This window comes from Toxotes jaculatrix, chromosome 10, assembly GCF_017976425.1.
Source record: "Toxotes jaculatrix isolate fToxJac2 chromosome 10, fToxJac2.pri, whole genome shotgun sequence".
Lineage (NCBI taxonomy): Eukaryota > Metazoa > Chordata > Actinopteri > Toxotidae > Toxotes > Toxotes jaculatrix.
The window spans coordinates 8,323,305-8,345,000 of NC_054403.1; the positions used below are offsets into that span (position 1 = coordinate 8,323,305).

A 21,696-nucleotide genomic window follows, 5' to 3' on the forward strand; every position below is an offset into this window, starting at 1 on the left:
ATGTTGGGGATTCTGCTTAGCTTCCATGTCAGGGAGAGATATGTGTGGATTTAAATTGTGTGCACATACCAACAAAGTTTCAGGCCTCACTGTGAACTTTTGCCTGTAGCTTCCCTCCATCATTCATCAACAAGGTGGGGGCAGCCAGGCTGTATGGCAAATCGAGTCTAGTTACGCCAAATTTCAGGTTTGTAGTAGAGCTTTCCTGCAGGCCAACCATGAACTGTGAAATGCATGAAGAAATGGACAATTTTCTGCAATTTCCCCCGCCTGCACTGTTTCCATTTGGGAGAGAACTGTTTCTATTTGCGAGTAAATTACATGAGACCATGAGAATGATTGGTGACTTGAAGAGTACTTATGTTTTACAGCTGCAATAATCAATATTTTTACAGTAACAACTGATGACTAAGCAAAAGGGACCACACATAGTGAGGAAGCTGACAGAGAATTAGCACGTACATCTGTGGTTTCCCTCAGCTCCATGCAGCTTTTTTTAAGCATCTTTTAGCTTATTGTTGTGGTTTTAAGGGCTACAACTTCAGTGATTTTGTTAAATTTCACCACTCTCACAACCCAATCAATGAGTAGCTGGTGAACATAGTGGAACATTTAGCAGCTGAAGAGCGAAATATTTCCTTTAGGATTTGGTGGAGACCAAAACAGCGATAAAAGGAGAGTAAATACTGGACTTACAGTAGCCAGGTAGCGAGAAACTTGACTTCAAATGAATGCTAAAGATGGATATGTAAACAACTAGCTGTTCCCTATATCAACTTTATAAGGTGATAATGTGTCACTGTTGTGTTTACAGCTTATTGTACTGTCCAGGAAATTGAACCAGTCTTGATGTACTGAATGTATAGGGCACTCCTTTGATTTTACATGTCAAAGATATATTCACATCTTAAGTAATTAGTAATTCCCTGACGAAGCCAAAACAAAACCTTAGAAAAACAGTTAGCTGTAAAATTATATAGACTACAGTATGGATTTAAAAACATGATGGAAAGGCTACAGTAAAAGCAGTTCTTCTGCAGTGCTCCTCTAGCAGTTTCTGAACTCACATGGTGGGCATGTTGCAAAATGTTCCTCCTGTGGGCAAACTGGGCCTTATCTTTAACCTTTCACAAAAAACTGATCAATGCTCAGGCCAGATCGCTTAGGGAGCAGCAAACCTGGAGCCCAGAAGACAAAAATAAAATCATATCAGCGATTTCCTGCAACGCAGAGGGGTGTACTGTTGTCCATAACCTCTTTAGAAACATATGAATAGAAATTTAGCAGGGATTTTCCTTACTTCCTGTGTGGCGAGTATCTCTGCCATGAGTTAGATTAACACTGCCGCCACAGTTCCATCTCTAAGATAGTCCTGCTTTGCAGCCTGAAACAAACATCTTTTTGTGTACAAGGAGGAGGGAGCCGATCATGTGCTTGATATTATCTGTTTATGAAGTGGTAATACAGTGGCCCTTCTATGTTCTAAACCAGCCGGGTCAGCCTCAGCAGTCTGTGCTCTCAGTGTTGTTTTGTATTTCTAGTTAAAGACACTGAACTTACGTATGTCCATATGTTGTGAGGATGAGGATGTGCTCTTACCCTATTCTGGAAATCGGCATGTTTTATACCTTCAGTCTATACATTTATACACCATGCTGGTTGGTTAAAGTGCACCACAGCTCCTAGGAATGAAAACAGCAACCAACAGTTTTCTTATCTTAGAGGAACAGGGATAGATAGTAGGCTAACAATGGAGAAAATGACCAGTGCTGAGTTACTTGGGAGGAGTATCATTATGTGTGCAGGTGTGACACCCAGTGGTCAAAGTGTGTAACTCCTCATGCTGGCAGTGAACTGGATTGGATTCCTATGACAGTGGGAGAATATATGTGATCATGCTGAACTCAAACATATTTAATGATTAATGCAGTGATCATACATAACATGAAATATGGTTTGCATACAATATAAATACAGCAGCTTTTTTCATATTGTAAGATAAGAAGATTGTTTGCTTAGCTTAGAACAAAGAGTGGAAATGGGGAAACAGCTGGCGTGGCTCTGTCTAAAGGTAACAAGATCTGCCTAAAATAACAAATAATTAGGATTAAACAAGATACAACATGTTAATTAGTGAGCTTTGGAAGTGCAGTTAGGAGGACTTTTTTTTTTTTTTGCTCTTCTTTTGCTGTTTTGATTTTGTTACCTATACACAGAGCTGGCTGTTTCCCCTTCTTTTTAGTCTTTTTGCTAAGATAAGCTAACAAGCTGTTGTCTGCAGCTTTGTATTTACATTACAGGGTGGTACCGGCACCTATGTTTACATCAAACTAGTTAAGAAAGCAAAGAAGCATTTGCACTGCTGATGTTTTGAACACAGTGAAAAATTATTACAAGAACATAATGACAAATAATGATGTCGAAAAACAGTTATGGCCTTTACAACATTAATATTAAAACAAAAAAATATGCTAAAAATGACAGTGATAGAAGACTAATAGTTGAGCAGAGGTCTACAGTTGTCAGTTGAAGACAGTTTGGCCCTTCTCAATAAACATCATGTTGTGCAACATAAGAGTCGAAGCTCTTGAAGACAATCCAGATAAAAACATATTACATATAATCTACAATCCCTTCATATGTTGATACTCTGCAAATTTATAAAAAAAATGTTTTATTGTGATTTGACAGGTTGAGTAGGTTTTGGGACACATCAGGCTAGTGGTTAATGTCATAATAATAACACAGAACAACATCATTTCAATATTGAACAATATGCACCCTTTTGAATAATCATTCAGTCTAATCAGTTTTAGTGGGAAACACCCTCCTGAGATTTGTAACTTAAATACACTATTCATGAGTTAATGAACCCTCATTTGGTAAAACTTTTTCTGCCTTTCACCTTCTTAACTCTTTCCCTGACTATTAATGAGCGAACAAGTCGCCCCAAGCTCTTTAATGTATCCTAAGCTGATCTTGTCTGGTGTAAATTAACTGGCCTTCAGTTGGTGATTTTCCCCAGACTCTGAGCCTGTGACGGGCTTCAGCCTGGCTACGCGGTGCACGCTGTTGCCTGTCATTGACTGACGCAGGGACGACAAGCGGTTGCGGAAACCCTCTCCAGAGAAAAAATAGAGCAGCGGATCAAAGCATGAGTTGGCAGCAGCCAGGCACAGTGTCACCACGACAGACTTCTGCATGGCAATCCTCTCTGAGCAGGTAGTGTCAGTCCGGGACAGGAAGCTCAGGTGGACAGTGCGCTGCACGTGGTAAGGCAGGAAGCTGATCAGGAAGGTCAGCAAGACGATGACAATCATTCGGATGGCTCTGGTGCCTGTGCCCCGCTGGCGTCGAGCAGCATTGGTGCGAGATAGCAGAGCGCGGACTATGCCTGCATAGCAGAGCAGGATCACCAGGAATGGCAGGACAAAGCCTATCACCAGAGACAGATAGTTCAACATGACTAGTTTCTTCACACCTTGACCCCGTGGAGGCTCGAAGCACTTGGTTTTATTTGTGATGTGGTCAACATGTTGGCCAGACATGAGGAAGGGAGAGGATGAAAGACAGATGAACACCCAGACACCAATGCACGCCAGGCGAGCACGCTTCTCTGTCACCAGCCGCAGGTTCTGCACAGGGAAGACAATGGCCAAGAAACGTGTGACAGACATGGCAGCCATGAAGTAAATACTGCAGTAGAGGTTTACATAGAGGGCGTAGGAGCTGATGCGACAGAGGAAATCCCCCTGGTTCCACTGGCCCTTGTTGACATAGTAGAGAACTCGCAGTGGCAGTGTCATAACACACAGCAGATCAGACACGGCCAAGTTCAACATGTAGACATGAAAAGGAGAGCTCTGGCGATACGTTCTGATCAGCACCACCAGGGCAAAGCCGTTCCCTACTAGGCCTAACACAGTGATGATGGAGTAGGACGTGGAGTAAACCTGGTTCCGGAAGTCATCTATGGACGGACATTCAGTAGAGTTGCTCTCTACACTGTTTGTCTGATTCACTTGCTCCATTTGTGGCTACACGTGCAGCTGCTGAGACAGAAGGAAATTACATTATGATGTATGCAAGAAACAGAGAAAAAAAAAAACAGAGCCCTGCAGAGTGATGTCTGTGGGAAATTGCCTCAGAGATAGGTCGTGGTTTCTGCTGCTGTGCAAACTTTGAAGGAAACTGAAAAAGTAGATAAGCATTTTAGATCTTGATCTTGTTCTGTGACAAAGGTTCTGTTCCTTTTTTTCTCTGAGTAAAAACAGGTCAATGATTAAGTTTAGTTTCTGTTGTTCAAGACCATTTTTAGTCTCTAGTTTTCAGAGCTGCAACGGACTCTGTGCAAATCCCATAGACATGCTACATTCTATTAAACCCTGCTGTAGTAAAGGAGATCAGAGAATACTAACGCCGAATTATCTTTATATCTGTTCATCTGTTCATCAGATCATAAATAATTCAGTATCCCATGTACTGGCTGCCTCAGTTGAAAACACAAATGCAATTTCTAGAAACATTTTATTGCTGCTGTAGATAATAGAAAATGTATCAAGTGAAACAGAATTTCTTGCACTTTACTGTAAACTTGTTTATCTGTGTGACTTTGGATTGAAGAGTTTGTTTTAAGTTACAGAAATAAAAATGATCAAATTATATCTTTGTTCATCCATTCAGTCGTTCATAAAGCCAGTTGTTCATTCATGCATTCATGCAATCATTCATTCATCTGTTCACCTATTTGCATCATCGCTCTTGTCTGTCTTTTGAGTTAGAGAGAGAGAGAGACAGTACATGAAGCATGCTCCATCACAGACTGTCTACGGTACTGAAAATGTTTACATAGCTCAAACACTGGATGGCAACACATTGCATTATAGTTACATGCGGTTACTTTAACCCTTAGTCTGTTAATTCCCTTTAACAAAAGTAAAAACAAGTTTTCTTTACCACTGAATTCCTATCTGCCGTCAGGGAGGTTGCAGCCAGTCTGCTGATCGACTCGCCTGGTGTGCACAACAACAACGCAGCCTCAGAGTGCGTCTCCTCCTCCTCCTCCTCTCTTTCTTGTCTGCCAGATGTTGCAAAAGTAATGGGACGACGCTGCAGCAGGTGGCTGCCTCTTCATAGCCCTCAGCTGTCTGGAAGCGATTCAGAGTACGACTGGTCTTTCTCTTTTACTGTGCAACGCAGCAGCAGCAGCGTCAAACCCTGTGACATCACTTACCGTGCTGCTGCACAGTTACTGATGGTGATTAAGGAGTGGTGCAACAACACTCAAAGTATTGCTTTTGTTACTTGGTTGCTTACCTTAGTCCTACTTTTAATTTTGCAGGCACCTACAGATCTGTCTTTGCCTTTAACATGCCTTATCTGCAGCTTTTCCATCGGGATCAAGACTTATAACACAAACTCTTTCTCTTGCTCATGTATCATCTTGCATTTCCGTCTCAGTTGTTTCTGTTTGCTTGCCTGACCAGTTTTCTCTGGCAGGATGTGTATACTGGAATTTAAGAAGAAATCAAACAATCGCGTACCTTTTGACCAGTGTTTACGTGTAGAGGCATGTTAAACAATTGAGGTCTGGAGTATTGCGGGCCAAGACTGCATTGTCGATTCACTTAATGTTCATGTTAAGTAATCTATTGAGTTTGGTGCAGCTGTTCGGCTCAGGGAAAGTCAAGAAAGAGCTGTGTAACTTTAGACCGGCTGGTGGTGATAAAACAAATAGATATAAAGATGCATGTATTAACCAAGGCAATCCCTAACAAAAGTCTTCCTAAATGATGGAAGACTTGTTTATTCCACGACATTTCCTTTGTGTGATGCTAATGATTGTGGTGTGCAGTTAGTAAATGGAATACGGATACTGCAGTGGAAATGGGGAAACTAATTTCCCCAGCTTTGTGGTAGAAGGGCAGGATAATTCATTTGTAACTCGTTTAGTGTTTAGGCGCAGGCAAAGACAAACATTCAAAACCACTTGCACTCAGGAACTGTCTGTATCAACACCACAGACTCTGCTCCATCAGAGAATTCTATATTAGCTTCATACTGCATTAAGTGCATTGAAAAGAATAATTGCCGGGGCAGAAAGCTCTCATAAGTGTTTGGACCCATTTGAGAGATACTGAAAGTGCATTTTTATTTTCTGAGTAAGTCTGACATAGCCAGTTAAAGCATGGATCCACAATGCTTTTATTTCTCTCCACACATAGTACATCTGTTGTATATGACTTTCTATGTGCAATTGTTTATGGATTGTAGGGTAATTGAGGTCTCACTTTTGGCAAGAGACGCTCTCCACAATCAAGGCACCTAATAGTATGTCAAACACGGAAGCTGCATCCATCAAATTAATCAGCATGAATACCAAGACATCCCACAAAATGCAGTTCCACCTGTCTGCACCTACAGGTGTTGGCAACAAATGAAGTTTGACCTGAGTGCTCTTTCAAGAGCTATTGTGGTTTCTTTGTGAATCAGTGCTCTGCAAAATCAAATAATGTGGGTTGGAAGTAGAGATGCTTGATGTGCTAAGAGCATCTTCATTGGGTTTACTTCAAGTGGGTTTACTGTGAACTTTATAATAACTGATTCATGTGGCCTGTTTGCTCACACAAATTTTGTCATCTCACTTCAGGACTTCTAGGTCCAGCTTTGTTATTGTTTGGAAAAGGCATTAAGTGTATTTAATTTAGTCAGGATGTAGCTTCCCCCCCCTTTTTTGTGTCCAAGGTTCCACAATTGTAAATAATAAAATAATGGCCACTGTTCCATTTAGGTGTGCCAGCTGAGAGAACAGAAGCGTTGTTGTTTCATGTGTAACAAGTCAGAGTAAAATTTAGATGATAAATGTGGTCAAAAGTGAATGGTTCAACTGTTGGGCTGAAGGTTTGCGGGGGAACTGTGTGTTTTTCTTGTGCAAGTCCTTGTTTGGCAATGGACTAATGACTCCGTTGCCAAACAAGAATGTCAACATTCAGTGATTCTACAGAACCTTGGATTAAATTCAGGGACATGCGTCCATCCATTTTCAATACTTTTCCTAATCAGTCAGGGTAAATTCAGGGACAACGTTTTTGAAGTTCTTGATTCCTGAACTATCTTCACGTGGCAACTATGGTATTTTTAAGGTTAGAAAAAGTTTGTGCAACTAAAACTCTTGGGTGAGGTAGGGAAAGATTACAATTATAGTTAATAAAAAGGTAAACCACACCCTTATTAACTATAACGCCCTTTCTTTCTCCCTCACTAAAGAAAGGGATCACTGCTTCCTGCATTGACAAAGAATGCTGGCTCTGGATGTACATGATGAGGTGCAGAACTGACCAATATAAATGTAATTCTTATACTGGTATGCAGGTGCTGGTCAACAGTGAAAACTGGCACTGACAAAGGAACCTTTCTGAGGAGAGAGGTTAAAAGTTAAAAAGGTTAAAAAGTTAATTTGAGGGGGGAAAAAAAGGGAAGATGGACCCCCCTGTGTGAAACCACCCTCTCTGGCAGAGACTGTCACAGTATGATGTTAATGCTGCTCCAAAACCTTTTAAGATGGAAAATGTGAAGGATACCAAGTCTGTGAGAGGCTGAGATTTGCTGCTATCTCCTACTAACAGTCAGTGTTATATAAATAAAAGTCTTTTTCTGAACTTAATCATGACCACTGTCTTTCCCTTAGCTCAGCCCAGTAGTTTTAGTTCAGTTTAAAACCAAAGTTTGACTTAACCTTACTTAGTGTCTGCAGCAGAAACTAACAATAGTAAATTTTACAATTTACAATAGTAAATACAAGATTGATAAATTGTCGCATTTTAAAATACTCTGGCAAACTTCTTAGCAAACAATTTTCTATTAACTCATCTGGCAAATACAGATCAGTGCTGTCGCTGTCAGGTGGAAACAAAACTGATATTTCCTGTCCTTTTAGCTCTGTTTTTGGTCTCCAACACCAGAGGGAAAGAGACTGTTTTTTAGCAGAAAACAGCTTTGTGATGTGGAAGGAAACAAGACTGATAAGAGCAGTGAAACTGAACCAAAACTGTAAAGTAGCAAGTAGGAAATCCAAAACAATGAGCAGAAAATCGTTAAAACGCCCTGTAGAGCTGAGGGGAACTGATCCTGTGTGGATTTCAAATGACCCCTTTCACATTAGCCACAGTCACATGAGCCTTTGTTAATATAAAAATAGTTTTAATGTTCCAGGGTAATAATTGATATTTTGATATTTGAAATTGAACATATCTTAACCATAAAGTTGATAGATCAAACAGCACTCACATAAGTGATTTTCGAAGGTACTGACGAATCACTTATGTTGTCATTTAGGTATGAACACTTGTTGACTTTTGTTTACTGGATACAGACATCATGCATATTTGACCTGGATCCAGCTGCTCCTCTGCCTTTCCAGCAGAACCAGTCCTTTCATGGAAGTTAGCGCAGCTGTTTCTCTTCGCCCTGAGCTAACACACATCAGTTATCACTGTGTGATTAATTTTATAATTTATATGCTTTTTAGACAGAAATTCAGTTGGGAAGTTGTTAAACTCTCCACAGTAAATATAATTTAAATGTATCACGATTAAACGGACAGATTTGTGAGATTAAAGATCCATGGGTGGGCTGCTTACACTGAGATCTATTGTCCTTTTTGTTGCTCTGACAGAGCTGGTAATACCCCACAGACCAGGATGTTTATGTAGGTCAGGTTATCTCTGAAATGTACCATTTGTCTCAGCACTTTGGTGGAGTGTTTTTCACAATAGACCTCAGGGACAGGACCATGTCAAAAACGCTGAAGGGAAACAAACAACTTACTGAGAACTAAATAAAAGCTTTTGTGGTTTCCTATATGCTGACATTGTATGTGCAAGCATAAAGAGTGCCTGTTAGCTGATCTAGAGATGTTGTTTTATCAGAATCAGATTTACTGGCCAAGTTTGTGCATACAAACAAGGTATTTGACTCCGGTTTTTCTTTGCTCTCAGGCAGTACAGAACATCAACTTAACTTTTTTTTTCCACAGTTACCATGGGTCAGTCTGAATGTGGGTAATGCAAAAAAAAGATAACTATATTACTATATACATATATATATATTCAGACTGTTGAGAAAAATATGTGCAGGTTGTAGTGCAAACATAAAAAAAGAGACGCTGAAATGAGGTAGTGGAAAAAAACAGTTAAACATTTGTCAGAGTTTGTGCAAACAAAAGATGCTGAAGAGGTAGTGGGGGAAAAAAGACATATTCATCAGAGCCACAGCCTGGGGAAAGAAACTGTCCTTGTATCGGCTGGTTTTGGCAAACAATGTTCTGAAACGCCTGCCGGAAGGGAGGAGTTTAAACAGTTTGTGACCAGGATGTGAGGGGTCTGCCGAGATGTATATGTGCTGGATGCCTCAGATCAGGGGAAACTGTCGTGCTAACTGACGATTTAGGAAATGTACAGCATTTGTTCAAAGTTAATAATATACAGTAACAGTCAAAAGTTAGGACAAGAAGGAGAGTGATAGAGTGCTGCGTCAGATGACCTAGCCTCTACAATCACCTGACCTAACCCCACCTGAGATGGTTTGGGATGAGTGGGACCGCATACTAGACCCACTAGACGTACTGTATATAATAGGATATGAGGCCCAGGTGCTCTCGTGTTTCATATTTCCATTCACCAAACAAATGTCTTCAGGACTTGTTTAGACAACCCTCCACACCTACCCGGCTTGGATAAGAGAGAAACCAAAATAGTTTAGTGTGTGCAAACAAACACGCACTACGCACACAGATAAATCTATTTGACAGTGTGTAGAAAGGAAGTAGGAGAAATTAACTTACCTCCGCTGAGAGTATGTGATGAGGACGCTTGCCATTATTGTTTATCTGATGATGTGCAGTCTGTGAAGCGCATCCCGTTTTGCAAGGGCTCTTATGTCGTAAAAACCTTTACAAAAGAAATACACAACTTGATTTAAGAGGAGGTCAAATGGTCAACAGCAGTTATAGTTACGTTGTAGATCATAATGAAGTCTCTGAATCTTTCAACCATATCATCAGTGTTGGCTGTGAGTCCATGCAGTAGTAATACAAGGCATCGTAGGCGTATTTCATGAAATGAACTGGGCAGATTTACAAATCAAACATGGACATTTATCTCTTCATCTTTAAATATGCAGTTCTTATTCATATTGTGTGTTTTTAAACCTTAATGTCAACAGACACACAAAGAGAGCTATGGTAGTGCACTTGAAGTTGTTTGTTTAAGCTTTATGTCTGACATGACTGCTCACTTCTGTACAATTGTGTTACATGCTTTGTAATTAAATTTACATTTCTGCCAATGACAAGCAATGACAATAAGGAAACCTCTCAGTGAATCAGCCCTACATACTTTGTAAATTCTAGTCTGGTGCCTCGTGATAAAACTTTATTCTGTTGTGCGATAAACACTTACACACACCTGGCCTGTTAAACAGCATTGCGTGTGTGTTATGTGAACCAAGCTACAAACAAAAACCATCTGTTCCCAGTCAACCATCAGAGAAGTGAGTAACACTATATAACACAGCCCATGATTTACAGTGTAGTTTCACTGTATGAATCAAGTATCTATGTGTCACTTACTGGTTCTTGCTGTAACTTAAATGTGGCATGATTACTGGGAACAAAGGAGTAACAAGTTTACATCATACAGTACTTTTTATAAATACTGGATATCTATGAGGTACAATCCCATTTTTAACAAAACTAAATTTTGTGAACAAAAATTATATTTTCTTCTACTTCCACCGCTTACACTTACATATGAGTGGAAACCAGTGAGTGTTTTCACGGTAGCTGATTCGTATAAGTAAATGGAAAATGACAGGCTGTATTAAAAAGTGTTACAACTACTGAATTAAGCAATGCAAATCGTAATGTCAGAGTGACTCGAGTGATGAGTCAGTTTAGAGGAAAGCCACGTTGTTCGGCAGCGATTACAAAGGCCGCTTATGGAGGTGATCACACCCTGATTGCTGTGGATACGGTCAGTGTTTCATCCCGCCTACCCTAATACAACATCCAAAATACCACCAACATGTGGGTTGTTGTCTACGCTGAATCAGAAGTGTAAATCATTCAAGAATTGACAACAAGTTGTAACAATATTTCTTGCATACTTTCTGGGTTTGTCTGACCGGATCGGATATTAGTCAGTATGAAAGGAACAGTTCCTTGATCCTTGTCCTGATATATGACAGGCATCTTGGCAACTCACTCCTTGGTACCACCTCTCCTACAGAGAGCTCCTTTTTAGTTCCTTGTTGCTTGGAAAAACATACAAGTTTACACAGATATCAAGGATGGAGAGAAAGCCCTTGGGCACATATTCTCCACCAGCATGAGTCAGATGCAGCCGGGCTCACCTCCATAGACATGATGACATTTGTAAGTCTGAGCCAGTCAAGTTTCTGCAGCGTTGATAAGGAGGAAATCGAAGACACTCCGCACACAAACAGTCAGCCTTGTGGCAGCTAGATTGAGACAAGGAGCTAGAATGGCAAAAAAAAGCTATCAGGCTACATCCAGGTGAAACGAGACAATGAATTACATGCTCAACTTCCTGCCAATCCACAGGTGAGTCCCACACAAACAAGATTAAATTGAATCTGATGTTGAACTATGACATTTCAACAGTATGCCATAGTGAGCCATGTGCTGTTTATTTGGCTACACCAAGACTTTTTCAGGGGAACTCAGAACAGATAAGGTCAGGTGAGGTTAAATGGTACCTGTAAAACTGAAGAATTGATGGCTTGTTTACCTTAGCCTCTGCCCTCCTGAATAACATGATAGCATGGTTATAAAAAAAGCAGTAAAAGGAGAAAGGTGCGAGAATTATGTGGAAGAGATAAACCACCAGCGTTTGTGTTTATATCACTGTATATATTATGTACTGAATATGTAGACTGTGAAAATAAGGTGTTTGTAGTGCTAACATCCAAGTTTTACACTCTGCAGATCACACCAACTTTTAAAGACAGTCTGGGAGATAAGCTCTTTTTCCTGGACTGGTTCAATCTCTGAAGGAGTGCTGTCCGCCTCCAGAGGATGGCTGCGCCGATTCTTGCTGATAAAGCTAGTGACGGTGCTGCTGTTCCCCCACGGAGCAGGCATCCCCCTGCTGGTGGTCTGCTTGTTGAGCCTGCGGGCTCTGTTGCTGCTCCGCTCCCCTCACATCTCCACCAAACCCTCCACTGTGCTCCTGGGCCAGCTGGCTCTGTCCGACAGCCTGGTTCTGCTCCAGTGGATGCTTTGGCTGGGGGCGACACTGGCCTGGTGGATGGAGGATGTGGGCTGTGAGGTTGAGATGGGCCTCATGAAGAATGGGGGATCAATCTGGTGGAGGGAGGCTGTGAGCGTGCTCTGTCAGCAGCTGCTTGACACTCACCACCTGGCCTCTCTGCTCCTGCTGGGGCTGCTGGGGCTGGAGGCTACACTGGTGTCACGTTGGCCTCAGCAGACTCGGAATTTCAGGACTTCTCACACGGCTCAGCTCAGCTGCAGCCTGGTCTGGATACTTGTGCTCCTAGAACTCATGCTATCACTACACTCAAAGCTTTTGCAGGACCCCAGACCTCAGACTTACTCCTCAGAACTACAAGACCCTCAGACTTTACATGTGGGTTTGGTGCCTCCTCCCTCCCTGCCTGCTTTCTCCCCCTGCCTGAGGAGGACATTATGGCTGGTGAATTTATGGCTGCATTATGCCGTCTTCAACAGTAAAACACAGAGGAGAAAGAGCTCCTTCAATTAAAAATGTAATTTAAATAGATACTGTGAATTGTGTCTTTATGCGGTATTTTCAACCAAGTGCTTCCACAGTTTACACTTGAGAACTTGATCTCGTGCTTTAACAGTGAGAGATTATCATCTGTTTCATATTACAAACACACTCTCTCCACTGTTTGATCTGGCAGACAGCCCAGGGAAGGCTGCTAAAATAAAATATAACTGCAATGAACAACTGTTTGCGGAATTAAATAGCAACACAGCAACATCTTAAGTAGAATTCTATGTAATTCTGCTGCTCACGGTCTCTAATGCATTAAAAATGTGTTCTGTTTGTATATTGTGTCTTTCTTGATGACCAGGTGTTGACATATTCGCAAATGTCCGTTTACATTTTTTTTGCAGCATATCATTTCCCCAACAAAACCACTGCAGAGCATAAAACACCAAGTGGGATGTTTCAGTAGCAAGTTTTTTTTTTTTCTAATAAATGGAAATGGCTCCAGATTAATTTGTTTAATGTCTGCCATCCATCCAGCTACTCAGCTAGCTACTGCACAAATACTACAAACACACTCAGAGAGCGTGGAAAAGCATTTTCTGTGCGTACGAGTCAAATGTGGGTCTAGCTGATAAGACAAACGTAGCAAAAACAGGACTTGAAGGCTTGAAGACAGTACCTTTACACACTGTGTCTTTAGCTCACCTATCAGCCACTACAATCATCCTTGCATTGCAAAAAAAATTGTCTCTGAGCACAGGAAAGATTAAAGCCTGTGAGTAAACTGTTTGCGTTTGTGATGTTTGGAGGGAGTCTGTAGCATAACCACATCACACACCACAGTCACTGCTGAGAAATGTTTAATTCGACACCGACACCAAGGGCAAGACCAGGGAGGAGAAAAACTACTCATATGGAAAGGGTTCTCAGGTTCAGGTGATTAAAATAAAAATTCATGATTTTTATTGTAGTATGAGCTGTGTCCAGCAGAGAGAAGCACAGAGCTGCAGAGTTTTCTCATGACTTTCTGAGGAGGATGGAGAAACTCAGCTGCTTCAGTGTGTATGTGTAAAACCACAACTTCAAGTGTTCCTGGAACTAATCAATTAAAGCTGAAAACCAGGGAACAACAGGGTGAAGAGGAGAGAAGAACACTGGTGGCCGCTTCCTTCCCATGATGCTCTCTGTTTGGCAGCAGTAGCTCTGCACAGTTTGCTTCTGCACTGGGGCTGTCACTTACAAGTAAACAATGTGGGAGGTCACACTTTTAAATATAACAATAGATCCTGTTTGTTCTCTTCAACAAGTCAAGGTTCATTTGTGCACTGAGGAGAGGACCGTGCACCGTGATCATTTGAAAGTCCAGAAAAGTGAGACCTCCTGAGTCAACAGGTCTGTGTTTAAAAAAATGAATAAATGTGAAATAAAAGACTCATATTTTATGTAAAGATAACACAATACTGCCCCAATTAAGCTACTTCCAATGAGTCAAACAATGCAGCACATTATTTGGCCAATCATTAACATACTGTACAGTATGTCCTCCTGACTCCTGACATACAGCTCAATAGCACCCCCCTTTGGACTGTCATTTTGTGATTTTCAGTGTGCAATGGTGAGATGCAGCATGGTGGGTGAAGGATAACCAACATAGTGGAAAAACCCACATCTGCTCCAGTGTCCTTCATCATGATGCATTGATTTCAGCTGAATGTAGCAAACTGCCTGTATTGTGTTGTTGGCAGACTTAAGAGTATACAGATGTGCTAGTGGCTCTATGAGACACTGACAAAGCTAACACGCAGATGTTAAGTGGATGTAATGTTTACCATGCTCAGCATCTCACTTTAGCACAAAACAGTAAATCTCAGGCTGATGGGAATGTCATTCATTTTTCAAATTTCAGTTGGTCATAAGCCAAAGACAGTTTGAATTTTCGTCTGATGGTGGTGTCCACTGAAAAAGTCAGGATCAACAAAGTCAGTAGGATCAGCCTGGAAACCATGGATGTGTGTATCAAATCCCATGACAATCCATTTGGTAACTTTTGAGCTATCTCAGTCTGGACCAAAGTAGTGGACTGACCTACAGAGTCGCACCTCCATCCCTGAAGTCATGCAGCTACTGTTTTAACTTTTACATTTTTTTGACTACATTTCTTGCAAATTCTTTGGCAATGAATGGGGCCTCAGTGAGGACAATGAGGTCACAACCTGTGCATTATTACTGATTATTTAGTCAACAAAAATGAGTGAATACATAAAAAATATTGAAATTATTTACTATCTCTCCAACACAGTTGTATTCTGAGGGTCTTGAAACAGTATTCAGAGCCTCCTGATGGAAAATTTACTGGTAACAGCTCCTATTATGGGGCTGTAATTTCCCTATAACTTTTCAGGAAATAAAATAAAAAAATAAACTAGACAATTCCCCTGTGGGAATTCATGAGAGTGGTGCGGTGTGCTGTGCTGTCCCATTCATTGTCTGTACTGTTACTGTAAAGCAGAAACCAAAATATATTCATGACTTTTGTAAAAGAAAGACTGATAAAAGAGAAGGTGGAAGAAGAATAGAGGGAGTGTAGGACGAATAGAAAAGGGTCTGATTCAAAGAGGGGAGAGGAATGATAAAAATGGGCTAGTATGGAAAATCACTGTAGGAAGGAAAGAAGGAAGGGATGGTAGAGGAAGGGTACAGAAAGGATGGATAGATGGGGATGGGGGCACAGAGATGTTAGGAAAGGGAGGAAAAGATAGATTAAAATGAGTAAGAGATCTTAAGAGGAGTTAGGGAGGATAAAGGATGGAAGAATGTCAATAGTAGTGTGCGTGTCTGTCTGTGTGTGTCATTTAAATAAAATTAAATTAAATATGAACAATTGCTTTGGGTCTCTAATTACATCACATTCAGTTATATCATGAACATACTTATCGCAGTTCAATACAGACTGACCAGAGACTGGAAATGACACAGAGCATCAGCTAACAATCAGGATAGAGCACAATAACAGCTAATACCAACCTCACAGTACAAACTGAGAATGGTAACCTTGGAAACAGCAGAATATCCCATATCATAAGAACCTAAAGTTAAAACAATAACTTGCTATGGTTTCTTCTGTTAAACATACACATCATTCAGATACCAATACAGATTTGAAATTCATTCATAAAATCACCCACTTGGTAAAAATACAGCTTTAAAACAGAGTCAGTAACAGTCTAAATGAACAACTACCTACAACAGCACTATGTCATTAGTATCACATCTTATGTCATATGAATCAACTCAGTTTGACCTTATTCATTATATAATGGAGAAGTTCTGACAAATTGAATCCTGTTAATGACACCAAATTACTGCCAAATGTGAGCACTAAATAAAAGATAATACAAAGAATTAAACACTATAAAGTACAAGATTTTCTTCATCCAAGTGACAAAATTACATACGAGAAAAGGGACAAAGAAGTCCTTTGACTTCAACCTGTATTTTTTGATTTCTTTTTTTAAAGATACCATTTCTTTTAAAAAACACAGATTCCAGCGCATGTTCAGACAGTTTCTCCCTGGTTTGGATTCAGGTGTTCAACTTCAAGTATGTCAATAGCACGTAGCTCAGAAGGAGCAAATTAATCATTATTGTTCAAGCTGGTAAACTTGACACATCTATTAGGTTTTCACAGTGGTCACTGCGTTCATCATCACCACTAAATGGAAAATGAAGCAAATATACCCAAACTGGGTGCATCTTTACAGTCGTCTAAGCTATCTGAGTCGTCTCTCTGCCAAGCTTCCTTCACTTACCCTGTCCACCACGCAAGAAAAAAAAAGAAAGGTAGGAACCCACCTACATTTAAAACTTGACCCAAATAACCCAACGTCGCTTGATTCTGCAGTGAATCTTGTCAGCGATTGACCGTACATAGCGCTTTACAGGGGTGGGAAAGATTCCCCTGTCGGGAGGCCTCCCTTTGTGCCGACGCCAAAAAAAAAAGTAAAAATCGCAAAAGGTTTCCTCACCACACCTACTTCAACCCAGACAGGTCCTACTCCAGTCTTCCCTTGGAACGAAACTTGGCAGAGCGAGACGAGCCAGTGTTTGACCTCAAAGTCCAACTCACCCTCCCTGTACAATAAAGCTTCTATCAAAATTTGGGTGGTGATAATGGACAGGAGTGCAACTGTGCTCAGGACACAGGCTGACCAATCGATCTACATCAGATCTGCCCGTGTACCCTCCACCATTTAATGATAGAAAACTTAGTAACTTACTGACCTAACAATGATTTTACTCAATATAAAAAAAAAAATGTGATCACAAATGTATCTCAGATGCCAATACAGATTTTAAATGCATTGATAAAACATCATCCATGGCCTGAATAACTGCTTGAGAAAGCCAACATCACAGATCCAGCTGTGTTTCATTTGACCTTTCCTGAGACCGTCTCCTTTTGAGGCATCACGTGAAGAGCTGGTAAAACTTCTGTTCCAACTAAAGAGTTAATAAATGGTCACAGTCTGTGCTTAATCAGCACTTGAGCTTCACTATGCAGAAAATCAGCCCATCCACCTCCTAGATGCAGCAGTCTCACTTCCTGGTCATGTCCTGTAGTTTGAAGAGCAGCTTGTAGACTTCTGCTATGTGGCTGCAACAGTACTTCAGAGGTGAGATCCGGAGATCAAGGCGGTGTCCAGGGCTTGGTGGAGGAGGTCAGGCCACAACATTCCCCTTCCAGCCTTCCTTAAGGTTGGACACGAGTCAAACAGAGAAAAAAAAATCATTAGCCATCAGTAAAAAGCAAACAGACTAAAGCGAACCTTCAACATGACCTCAGATCTTACCTTCGGTTGCTGATCTCTCACTTCCTCTGACTCTGGTGTCTGCTGCTTTCACAGAATGTTGTGGAACAGTCCAGTGCATCCATCCCTGCAAGGTGGAAAGTCTCTTGGGAGTATCCGAAGTCATCTATCCATCAGTCCATCAACTCAAAACTTCATCACATTCCAGGTCTGTATTGCCTGTGGAACTCCTCAGAATGTTCTGCCATAGTTTTTTGATATTTGCAAACTCTTCCACAGAAGCTCAGGAGTAATTAGCAAGTCCAATGTCCTGACGTACATGGAGACAGTCTGAGAAGACACTATTGTCTTCTACTGCACTTCACACCTTTTGCAGACTAATCATATCAACAAGTTGACAGCTCGATGTCTTGGGCTCATAAACTGAAAAGTCCAAATGTAAAATAAGAAAAAAACAAAAACAAAATATATGATCAAGCACTACAAAGTACAAAGTCTTCTTTATCCAAATGACAAAGTTAAATAAATTCCAAATGACAAAAAAATTTAAGAAAAAGGATAACTATGAAAACAAAAAACAAAACATACAAATAAATATGTAAAGTTAAACTAAACTAAATAACATGACAATTGTATGGAAAAGGTGCTAAAAGACAGAAAACTGACAATTTGGGAGAAATGTGTGCAACAGACAATGTAAAAGTAAATAACATGGATAAAGAGAGTAACACCATCACTGGAGGTTCAGCCACAGAATAAAGCCTCAGTTCACTCATCGAACTACAGCAGCTACAGAATCATTTAATCAGAATTTATGGTCTGTCCAAACTTCAACATGTCTTCATCACTCTGTTCCTTCAAGCACTGGAACGAGGCCTTAACTGTGTCTTCCCCTCTAGTGTCTTTGACATGGTTTCTAAAACATAGTGAAAGGTTTCTCTACTATCTGTAAACATCTTTTCAGGTTTGCCTTCTGAAATGGCTGTCACTCTGTTCACATTTGTTTATAAAGATTAGCAGTTCTACTTCAAGACAAAGCTGTTATCCTTTAGACCATCTCTGCAATTCAGCCCATGACAATGTCTCATTTCAAGTATATCAATAGCACATAGCTCAGTAGGAGCAAATTAATCATTATTGTTCAGCCTGGTAAACTTGACACATCCATTAGGTTTTCACAGTGGTCACTGCGTTCATCATCACCACTAAATGGAAAATGAAGCAAATATACCCAAACTGGGTGCATCTTTACAGTTGTCTGAGCTATCTGAGTCGTCTCTCTGCCAGGCTTCCTACACTTACCCTGTCCACCACGCAATAAAAAAAAAAGAAAGGTAGGAACCCACCTACACTTAAACCTGACTCAAATAACCCCACGTCGCTTGATTCTGCAGTGAATCTTGTCCGTGATTGACCGTACGTAGCGCTTTACAGGGGCGGGAAAAATTCCCCTGTCGGGAGGCCTCCCTAAGTGCAGACGCCAAAAAACGTAAGAATCGCAAAACTTTTCCTCACCACACCTACTTCAACCCAGAAAGGTCCTACAATCTCCCCTTGGAACGAAACTTGGCAGAGCGAGACGAGCCAGTGTTTGACCTCAAAGTCCAACTCACCCTCTCTGTACAATAAAGCTTCTATCAAAATTTGGGTGGTGATGATGGACAGCAATGCAACTGTGCTCAGGACACAGGCTGAATACTATTAAAAAAAAAACAACTCTAACTTTGGAGGATGCCCAATTCATCTACATCAGACCTGCCCGTGTACCTCAACCATTTATTGATGGAAAACTTAACAACTTACTGACCTAACAATGATTTTACTCAATATCAAAAAATGTGATCACAAATATATCTCAGATGCCAATACAGATTTTAAATGCATTGATAAAACATCATCCATGGGCTGAATAACTGCTGGAGAAAGCCAACATCAGAAGCACATTTACAACCAATTCATCAGATCAGAACACCAATGTTCTATCAATAATTCCATTTAAACCAGTCAGTCTCCTTACTCACACTCTACCTTTTTACCTCAACAGTAATCACTTCTATAAACAGTAGACCTATGATGTACATATAAATATGAAGACGTGTTTATTTTTTTCTGATATTGGGGTATATGTATATTCTAAGGGGTGGGTATTGTAGTTTTTTTTTATTCTATTTGTTATTTATAATTTAAAATTATCTTTAAAAAAATGTTTATATCTTACTTCTGTCTGTCAACTCTTCTGCATACTATGTTGAATTTTCTTCATTTTCTATTGGAAGTTTGATTGTAACTAAAGAATTTCCCTCCAGGGATTAATAAAGTTTCTCTGATTGTAACACACATACAGAGAAGACTGTGTTTGTTTCTGAACAAAAAAAAAAAAAAACAGCTGGAAAATTAATTCATAACATGATCTATGAGTTTCAGGCATCACAAGTGAAGAGCTGGTAAAACTTCTGTTCCAACAACAGAGTTGATAAATGGTCATAGTCTGTATTTAATTGGCACTTGAGCGTCATTACGCAGAAAATCAGCCCGTCCACCTCCTAGATGCAGCAGACTCACTTCCTGGTCATGTCCTGTAGTTTGAAGAGCAGCTTGTAGACTTCTGCGATGTGGCTGCAACAGTCCTTCAGAGATGAGGTCCGGAGATCTAGGCGGTGTCCAGGACTTGGTGGATCAGATCAGGCCACAACATTCCAGTTCCAACCTTCCTTAAGGTTGGACATAAGACTTGAACGGAGAAAAAAAAAATCATTAGCCATCAGTAAAAAGCAAACAGACTAAAGCAAACCTTCAACATGACCTCAGATCTTACCTTTGGTTGCTGATCTCTCACTTTCTCTGACTCTGGTGTCTGCTGCTTTCACAGATTGTTGTGGAACAGTCCAGTGCATCCATCCCTGCAGGGTGGAAAGTCTCTTGGGAGTCTCTGAAGTCATCTATTCATCAGTCCATCAACTCAAAACTTCATCACATTCCAGGTCTGTATTGCCTGTGGAACACGTCCTCAGAATGTTCTGCCATGGTCTTTTGATATTTGCAAACTCTTCCACAGAAGCTCAGGAGTAATTAGCAAGTCCAATGTCCTGACGTACATGGAGACAGTCTGAGAAGACACTATTATTTTCTACTGCACTTTACACCTTTTGCAGACTAATCATATCAACAAGTTGACAGCTCGATGTCTTGGGCTCATAAACTGAAAAGTCCAAATGTAAAATAAGAAAAAAAAAAACAAATGATCAAGCACTACAGAATACAAGGTTTTCTTCATCCAAATGACAAAGTTAAATAAATTCACAATGACAAAAGAATTTAAGAAAAAGGATAACTATGAAAACAAAAAACAAAACATACAAATAAATATGTAAAGTTAAACTAAACTAAATAACATGACAATTGTATGAAAAAGGTGCTAAAAGACAGAAAACTGACAATTTGGGAGAAATGTGTGCAACAGACAATGTAAAAGTAAATAACATGGATAAAGAGAGTAACACCATCACTGGAGGTTCAGCCACAGAATAAAGCCTCAGTTCACTCATCGAACTACAGCAGCTACAGAATCATTTAATCAGAATTTATGGTCTGTCCAAACTTCAACATGTCTTCATCACTCTGTTCCTTCAAGCACTGGAACGAGGCCTTAACTGTGTCTTCCCCTCTAGTGTCTTTGACATGGTTTCCAAAACATAGTGAAAGGTTTCTCTACTATCTGTAAACATCTTTTCAGGTTTGCCTTCTGAAATGGCTGTCACTCTGTTCACATTTGTTTATAAAGATTAGCAGTTCTACTTCAAGACAAAGCTGTTATCCTTTAGACCATCTCTGCAATTCAGCCCATGACAATGTCTCATTTCAAGTATATCAATAGCACGTAGCTCAGTAGGAGCAAATTAATCATTATTGTTCAGCCTGGTAAACTTGACACATCCATTAGGTTTTCACAGTGGTCACTGCGTTCATCATCACCACTAAATGGAAAATGAAGCAAATATACCCAAACTGGGTGCATCTTTACAGTTGTCTGAGCTATCTGAGTCGTCTCTCTGCCAGGCTTCCTACACTTACCCTGTCCACCACGCAATAAAAAAAAAAGAAAGGTAGGAACC

General features: G+C 40.4%; 2 protein-coding genes across 3 annotated transcripts; one reads left to right on the forward strand and one right to left on the reverse strand.

The window, feature by feature from the left end:
• Positions 1–2,086: 2,086 nt before the first annotated feature.
• cysltr1 (cysteinyl leukotriene receptor 1) lies at positions 2,087–5,183 on the reverse strand. Of its 2 annotated transcripts, none has more exons than XM_041049008.1 (2): positions 4,957–5,183; positions 2,087–4,049 (listed from the first exon to the last, which is right to left on the reverse strand). In XM_041049008.1, the coding sequence occupies exon 2, from the start codon at positions 4,029–4,031 to the stop codon at positions 2,994–2,996; it is 1,038 nt and encodes a 345-aa protein (XP_040904942.1). In that variant the 5' UTR covers positions 4,032–4,049; positions 4,957–5,183; the 3' UTR covers positions 2,087–2,993. The 2 variants fall into 2 exon arrangements, with proteins under 2 accessions (XP_040904942.1, XP_040904941.1); XM_041049007.1 differs by having other exon boundaries at positions 2,087–4,052.
• A 6,209-nt stretch (positions 5,184–11,392) lies between these two features.
• On the forward strand, positions 11,393–13,189 carry LOC121188658. Its single transcript, XM_041048496.1, has 2 exons — positions 11,393–11,620; positions 12,005–13,189. The coding sequence occupies exons 1-2, from the start codon at positions 11,586–11,588 to the stop codon at positions 12,798–12,800; spliced, it is 831 nt and encodes a 276-aa protein (XP_040904430.1). The 5' UTR covers positions 11,393–11,585; the 3' UTR covers positions 12,801–13,189.
• Positions 13,190–21,696: the final 8,507 nt, after the last annotated feature.

Coding starts and splice junctions, on each gene's coding strand:
- cysltr1 (XM_041049008.1), bottom strand. CDS start 4,031: ATGGAGCAAGTGAATCAGACAAACAGTGTAGAGAGCAACTCTACTGAA.
- LOC121188658 (XM_041048496.1), top strand. CDS start 11,586: ATGAATTACATGCTCAACTTCCTGCCAATCCACAG. Junction 11,621..12,004: donor AACTTCCTGCCAATCCACAG/GTGAGTCCCACA, acceptor TACACTCTGCAG/ATCACACCAACTTTTAAAGA.